Raw genomic sequence first — 8,169 nt, 5'->3', positions numbered from 1 at the left:
CAGAGACGGAGTCTTTCGAAACTGCCAGCAGGACTACCAGCATTGACAAGTCTTGCCTGGAGGGTCCACCTGAAGAGACTCACCTATCCCCAGCTCAGAGACGGATACTTGTTTAAGAAATAAAGACTTGAAGACAGCCCTATGAAAGCAGAAACCAAAAGTGCCTTTTGTCCCTGCATTTCCAGTAGTGTTCCACAGGCACATAAGACACACTCAACTTCTGAACTAGGCAATAAATAGGGGCCTTTTACCCTAAAATCAAATATCCAAATCCTATTCCAACCTTTTTGACAGAAAATGGGGGAAAAAATGCTCAGAGCGCTGCCAAATTTCAAACACCCAAAGTCCTTTCTAACCTTAAAATTTCCCTTTTGTTATTTCTGGGATTAAAGCTCCTGAGAACACCAACATGACACTAAGCGTACAAAGGCAGACATGAAATGCAAGAGCAATTATAAACAAGATGAACTAAAAAATCAGCCATAATGAAATGAATGGACATTTCTGGAGAATACAATCAGTAGAGAAGAAAAGTCAGGAAAACAAGAAAACACAAACATACACAGAATTATTCACTAATCTATCCCTTCAATTCATTAGCTGACAGTGGTTTCTGTATTATCCCCCTCAAAACTCAAGTACTGCAAGCTACTGGAAAATGAGTGGTTTCTCTAAAATAGGATTCTAAAATTGCAAATTTTCTCCAATGAAACAAATGTTTTATGTACTGCTCATATGCAGACAAGCATTAGGCAGATTAATAAACGATACCTGCAAATAAGACTCTGCCCAATTACTTGTGATTTCCATACCATTTAGTATGTTTAAGTTCAACTGAAACCCTAAAAGACAATTTTAGGGCATCAGTTGCCCAATGGCCAGGACCACCAGTACTCCTGATACCAGAGCAAGTTTAAGAATCACCAACTGGGAGGAGGAGGGAGCACCTGGGTGGTTCAGTCAGTTAAGCATCCATCCAACTTTTGATCTCAAATCAGGTCTTGATCTGGGTTCAGTTCACAGCCAGCACAGGGCTCCACTGTGAGTATGGAGCCTACTTTAAAAAATTACCAATGTGGGTCACTAATACTGTTAAAGACCTGTGAAAAGATCTACCTGCCTACTGTATTAACATATTATACCCTTATTTACCTATCTACTCAAATGGTTTTACCATTCAGCAAATTTCACCTGCCAGGAAACTTAGTTAAGCAGAACCAAGAGCATTAGTATTCTCAGGAAGGTAGAGCTAGACTTGAGGTCTAGTAATCTCAAATTATCCTTCAAAAGAGAACTAGACAGAATACAAAAGAAAACAAGTTACGTTACTTCACACAAAAACTGGTTCTAAAACTTTGCTTAGGATTATACTCAGACTCCTATTTCTCAGGTCCTCGATGGGGCAATTAAGGCTAGTTCAAACCAACTCCCAGTCATCTCTGCCATTTGCTCAAAGGGCCTCGTTTTATTGCTTCACTGTATGACAACTATTTGTAGTGACAAATTGGCAAGCCACTGACACCTAACCTATCTAGGGGTAAAGAAACGTGAAAAACTAAAATAGAATAAAGTCAACTGGTAAAACATCATAAAGTATGTACGTCATACCACCAACATATAAAAACTTAAGGGAAGAAACTGCCTTTCCATTTGGTAGCAACTGTGGCTCACTTCCAGCCTTCCAAACTAAACACACACACTTAGGTTCCACTCCTTTACATCAGCCTCCCCCCCGAGCAAATTAACAAGTGTAACACTCAAACTCCCCCTACAATTGGCCCTTCATAGAAGGGAGCAGCTTCCCCATTTTTGTTGCATGAGCTTCTATTGTCTCGGATGTAACAAAAAAATATATACCAACAACTTCTCAAACCTACCCCCAAATAGGAGTCCTACCACCTAATCCCCATACTTTTGTAAAGCGAAAAGCAATCCTTCTGGTACTTCTTTCCTCAAAAAACCCATGCAAGGCTGGCGCAGATGAAAGAAAATGAGCTTTTCAGGTTCTGGGGAACTAGACTCCCTCAATTCCAATACCAGTCCACCATTTACTTGGCTATTCTCTGGCCCTGAGTTTCCTCCTGTAAAATGATTATGTTCCTAGTAGCTGTGAAGATTCAGCAAGCATAAAGGGAAGATATTTGTAACATTAGCTAAGTACTACATGCCACTCACCATTACCAAACATTTATACAACCGAGCACTCCTATAGAGGACTAAGAAAATCTAAGTAGTTTCTGAGATTACTAGGAGACAATAAAGATCATCATCTACAGGTATGGAACGCTCAGAACAAAGATGGATGTAGAACCTTAAGCAGTTTTCCCTTTAATACACAGTCACATCCACAGCTCATCAATGAAAATAAAACATGTGAAACCCCTTAACGCATTCTTGTGCGTGGACTTAAATAAGCTTTACATAATAATCTAACCTCCAAAATTTTATTACCTTTGAAATAAGCATAAAACATTTTTAAAATCCGTTCTCCAATTACTCTTCTCTTGGCTATGGAAGCCTAAATAACCTGTACCAATACAATAAAGTGATAAAGGGAAAGAGGTTTGGTACAGTCACACACAGGAAACTTAACTGTCATCATCATTTTAACAGTTTGCAGACATCTCTGCCCTTGTTTTGACTAGACCAGAAATGGCAAAGGTTTTTAAGACTTAAATTTTCAAAAAAACCTTTAAAAATCCACCAACCAAATTCCAGGATTCTCCACAAAGTATTTTAAATGTGAACATAGATGGATAGGGAAAAATAATAACATACATCCTTCAGACAAACAGACAAAAGCAGTTTTTATAATGTTTTATTATCAATAACAGCTGCTTTACCGTGTCTTTGTCAGGCAGCTGTTAAAGGGTGGGTGGGAGGACACCCTTGACCCTAACAAGGAAAACTCAAGCCTTTATGTACAAGCAAATTTAGAGCTCTTTTAAATGTCCAAAGCTATTAATTAGTTTAATTGATGCATTAAACTAATTCTGAATTAACATATTTGAATAACCAAGAACTAAAATGTTCAAATCTTTTCTAGTACAAAAAAATTAAATTTGCTTTAGTTATAAAAGAGCTCTCTCAATATACACAAACTATACACTTCAGACATTCACAAAAATGTGAGCGGAAGGCTTATCAAAAGACATTTAATACAATTAGTTTTCAACAACCCCTGGTGGTCCACATCTACAAAGATTTCCAGCCCAACCCCCCCCCCCCAAATCCCACCCCCCCCACAGAAAAGCACATACTTACCAGAATTTTTAGCAAGTATGGTTTGGGAATTTGTTTTGTTTTTTTAAAAAAAGGCCCCCAGGGCAAGTTATTTACAGTTTAATTGCCACTGTCAACTGATCTGGACCTTGACCGGGATCGGGACCTGGACCTCTGGCGATCCACAGATGCTGGAGACTTAGATCTACTTGAAGAACCACGTTTCTGGCTCTTCTCAGGCACAGGAGACCTACTAACAGAACGGGACTTGCTCCGGCTCCGGCTCCTGCTCCTGGACCGGCTGTAAGACTTGCGACTCCGGGACCGAGACCGGCTACGAGACCTAGAGGAACTCCTGGTCCTGGAACGAGACCTGCTCCGTGACCTACTAGGGAAGAAAATGAACAAACAAACAAAAATACAATATAAGTGGCAGGACCTACAAACCCACCAACTAAAACTTTTGTCTTTAATATGTTAGATACCTGTGCCTTTTGCTGCCTTCGATTAATTTGATTTTTCTCCCATTTATTTCCTTTCCAGAAAGTTTTTCAATAGCATTCTTTAAATCACCATAAGAGGCGAACTCAACCACCCTACAATGGAAAAAAGCCATTTGTACAATTATAAACATCTGGTAGTCTGGTCTCAAACTACATATAGCAATCCAGAGTATCAAGATTACCTTTTCTAGATACCTTCTGCTACTGCTCTATTAAGAATCTTAGATCTTGAAAACAGCATTACAAGGTTTCTCCACCTCCAAACCACGGACATTTTAAGCTAGACAGTTCTTTGTTGTGGGGGCCTTTGCCTATGCGTGGTAGCCATGTTTAGCAGCATCCCAGCCTCTACCTACAAGATGCCCGTGGCACCCTAAACCCATTACAACCACCAAAACTGTGGTCCAATGCCCCCTACAGAGCAAATTCATCCTCAAATGAGAACCACCACACTCCAGCATACCCAAATTCTAAGATTTCTGAAAACATTCAGTTTTCAAAAGGCTTTTATGACCTTCAAAACACACTCACCCTTCATTTAATTTAGGTCGATGTGCATCCGCAAAGGTTACTTCCCCAGCTTGTCTCATGAAATCTTTGAGATCCTTAACACAAGACAATTGTGTCACGCGAAGAAAAGGAAACTTGACACACAAACAACCACATGGTATAAAAAACAAGACTACTGGAAGAGAAGATGTTAGATAAAGTACAAACATGGTATTTACCACACTTGTATTCTATCAGAATTCAAAAATTATCTATGCCAGGGCACGAAATAAGCAAAAAGCATATTGCTTTTAAGCAAAATGCTAGAGGAAAATTCAGATTTTAACATTAAAGTAGTATTAGTCTATACTGAGCTCAATACAAAAGGAAGAAAACAAAACAAAACAAAAAAACAAAAAAGGAACAGTACATATTTTTAAAGACTAAAGTAGAGATTTTATATTAAAAAAAAAAAAAAGAAACAGAACATTTACAAGACACCAGTTATTTTGTGCCCCATATGTCATTAAAAAAGTTTACTTTACCTTTATTATTATTTCCCTAGGCTAGTCAAGCAGCAAACCATTAATCGGTCGGAGAAACCTTCATGACATATGCCCGACTGGCTCTTCGCCACCCACTTGAAGGACACTACCCAATCGGTGGAAGCCTTTAATTGCACAGCCCTCCCTATTAGCAGACTATTGGCGGATGCAGGCACCTTCTACTCTTGTGCAGTTACCAAGGACCACTTTACTGCGATCAGGATTCCAACGACCACCTAATTTCGAATCTTTCAACTCTTTTCGACCAGGACCTCTTATTCGGAAGCGTTACAGGAAGACAGCTCTCAATTAGGGATCAGATCACGTTATCAACGCTCTGGGATCGCTGCAACCTGGCACTTCAAGTAAGTGCCCCGATTACGTCTAGACCGGCAAACACAGATCTAGAGGTGGCCAACTGATCACTGTAGGAGCTGACTGGCAAAGTCAACCAGGCCCAACCAAGAGTGACCAAGACAACGATTAGGATAACCCACAGGCACTCCTCGTCATAAGGCCAACGACACAGATAGGCTGGCAAATAAAGGGTTTAATATTTGGTTAAAATTGATTTTAAAAAACAAGAGAAAATATCCTCAAAACATTAAACATTTGCTCAAATTAATTAAAGTTTCAAATATCCCCCAATTACTTTTAATCAAAATTTTAAAATTACAATTAATTCCATTAATTTAATTTAAGATAAAATTACTTTTAATAAAAACATAATAAAACATTAACTACCCATTAACTTTTAAAAAGCCACATTAAAATAGCTCAAAACTGTGTTTCAACAAACCTGCCAGCTGACTCTTGAAGATAAATTCTCAACTATAAGCCGATTTTCTGTTCTTACAGGTGGAGCATTTCTGAGGAAGAAAATGAGTACTCACAATGGAAGAAATGCAGCAGTGTGTACCTACTGTGTTCGACTGTGGGCAGATTCAAGCAATAAGACAGAACAAGTCATTCAAATGACTTCCATCGAGTTTCTGAATTATTTTACAGGACTTATTACACACACTAACCAAGAACAGCAGACTACCACAGGAATAACAGAAATGATTATACAGTAAGCAAAAAACCATTTATCGCTAATTGTTCTTAAACATTAAAATCTCCTCCTGCAGTAATGATTGTTCAAAGCAGCCATTCACGATCCATCACATACCGTCTATCATTTCGAGGTCTGCGACTACTAAAACGGTCAGAATAGCGTCCTCTACCTCGTCCACCTCGAGACCGAGCTCTAGCATGTTCAATAGTAACCCTACAGGAAAGGAAAGAAGGCTCTGTTATCCACACAAGCTACCTGACAGCTAATCTGAAATATCCCAACTGACCTAGTCTGCTCTACCTTACAGTGCTAACCGTTACAAAACTAAGGTTCTCACCTTTCACTGCACAGTTCTTTTCCATCGAGTTCATATACGGCATCATCCGCATCCCTGGGATCCTCAAATTCCTAAAATGTGAACGTGAAAAACAGCTCTTAACATGATTTTAAAGTGTATTCTACAACAGTAAAAGCACCAAAACCGTGTCAAGAATGAGTATCTTAAGGACAGTCCCATACACATAAGTTCAACGGAAATGCGATCAGGAGTGGTTTCCCTCCAACTAACAGCGAGGTTTTTATCCCTTAAAAACACCCTACGCTCAGTAAAAATCAAAAAACACTGCTTATCAAAATCTTTACCGACTTAACAGCAGTTCTAAACAACCAGTTGTAAATACTCACCACAAAACCAAAGCCTCTTTTCAGATCAATATCTCTTATTCGTCCATACCCCTTGAAGAATCTTTCCACGTCCTTCTCCCTGGCCGCTGGATTTAACCTCCCGATAAATACTCGACAACCACTCATGGTGTCCGGCTAGTATTTCCTGTTACAAAATAATTCAATTGAAACAATACCAGTGAATGTCCGAAGAATGCCTGGTCAAGGGGTCAAAAACATAAACGGCATAAAATAAAATGTTTACCCGGTGATGTTATAAACAAGATTGCCAAGAGTGCCTCTTATTAGGCCAGGTCCCTTGCAGACAAAATTAAAACTCGGCTCCCAACACGATCCTTCCCTGGGCCCAGACCGCAGCAACCGCAACGCCCACTGCCGCCTCTGGAACTGCGCAGCCGCACTCTCTCCCCGGCTCTTCTGGCCCCCTCCCATCTGCCGCAGTTAGGAAAGGCCGAGAAGTGCGGGCGGAGCCGACCCCGCCCTCCGCAAGGCCAGCCCAATGGCGACGGGCCGCGCGCACGTCGCCGCCTCCCAGGAACGTCACAGCGGGTGGAAGCCGGAATCTCGCGACGCCACCGCCGCGCCTGCGCAGACGGCGGCGGGCGGACGCTGGCAGCCATAAAATGGCGGCGGCCGAGCCAGCGGTGGGGTGAGCCGCGCGTGCCAAACGCCCTTCTCCCTCCCCCCTCCCCGGACTCCACAGTTCCGGAGTCACTGTGCCCGTCCCAGAAAGCCCTAACCACGCCCCGAGCAAAGGCATCAGCCCAATACTCGGGGAGGGTCCGGGTAGTGAAGAGGTAAGGAGGCAGGGAGGGGCACACGACCCCCGTGTAAAAACGACCATAACCACAACCGCCCTTCCACCGTCAGTTCCCCTCAAACAATACCCAAAGGGAGACGTGCCCCAGCGCCCACCTCGAATAAACTGCACTCATTGGACGCCGTCCTCCGCAAAGAGAGCAGCCCTGGCCACTCACGATCTGAACGGCCATGAAGAAGCTTCGATCCGAGAAGCCTTTCCCTCAAAGTGAGCCACTCACCTACCGGACAGGGTCTTTGGCAGCAGAGACCAGAGAGGTCCGTAGTCTGCGACGGAGCCGTCTACCTCCCCGCAGACCAGGACTAGTCTCGTCTACGCCTCTCCACAACTGACGCACTTAGCTGCTCCTGCGTCCCACAAAATGGAGGGCGCGCCCTGGCGTCACTTCCGTTACCGCCCCTGGGACCTCCCCGTTGGATCTAAGGGCAGAAATTTCCGCGGAGCCGGAAGTTTACGCGGGGCCGGAGCCTCTTAACGGTGACCGCCCCAGAGACCGGCACCCGGGGTGGGCGGGGCCGAGGGGCGGGAACTGGCGTGGGTGAGGCGGTCAGGTGCCGCACGCTCAAAGGGCCGCGGTGGAAGGTGTTTGCGCCAGCTGTGCGGGGAAGTGCTGTTCACCGTTGTCTGCCTCGTGAAGATACGCTAAAGCCAATGACATTTCTTTTTTATCTGAAGTCTTTTAAAGATACCCCCAAAAGTACTGGGTGAAAGAAACTCAGGCTTTGCAAAAATATTTGGTCATCTATGACCCCTTGCTTCTTGCTGTTTATGGTTGTACTTTGGCAGATGTTCCTTAATGCACAAGTGAATATTTTAGCCATACTGTCATACCATGGACGTGTGGTCTAT

The 8,169-nt window shown here is 42.8% G+C and overlaps 1 protein-coding gene across 4 annotated transcripts; it reads right to left on the bottom strand.

Moving 5' to 3' along the window:
* Positions 1–2,800: 2,800 nt before the first annotated feature.
* LOC111148633 (serine and arginine rich splicing factor 5) lies at positions 2,801–7,709 on the bottom strand. 4 transcript variants are annotated; one of them, XM_022505378.1, is made up of 9 exons: positions 7,541–7,664; positions 6,745–6,932; positions 6,501–6,645; positions 6,154–6,224; positions 5,931–6,029; positions 5,559–5,628; positions 4,257–4,330; positions 3,708–3,818; positions 2,801–3,610 (listed from the first exon to the last, which is right to left on the bottom strand). In XM_022505378.1, the coding sequence occupies exons 3-9, from the start codon at positions 6,624–6,626 to the stop codon at positions 3,343–3,345; spliced, it is 819 nt and encodes a 272-aa protein (XP_022361086.1). In that variant the 5' UTR covers positions 6,627–6,645; positions 6,745–6,932; positions 7,541–7,664; the 3' UTR covers positions 2,801–3,342. The 4 variants fall into 4 exon arrangements, 3 of the variants coding, with proteins under 3 accessions (XP_022361086.1, XP_022361085.1, XP_022361087.1); XM_022505377.1 differs by lacking the exon at positions 6,745–6,932 and having other exon boundaries at positions 7,416–7,709; XM_022505379.1 differs by having other exon boundaries at positions 2,801–3,607; positions 6,501–7,709.
* Between the last annotated feature and the right edge of the window lie 460 nt (positions 7,710–8,169).

This window comes from Enhydra lutris, unplaced genomic scaffold (genome assembly GCF_002288905.1).
Source record: "Enhydra lutris kenyoni isolate GAN:26980312 unplaced genomic scaffold, ASM228890v2 scaffoldscaffold20, whole genome shotgun sequence".
NCBI lineage: Eukaryota > Metazoa > Chordata > Mammalia > Carnivora > Mustelidae > Enhydra > Enhydra lutris.
Note: the sequence above shows the minus strand (reverse complement) of the source record. Positions and strands in the feature narration are given on the sequence as shown.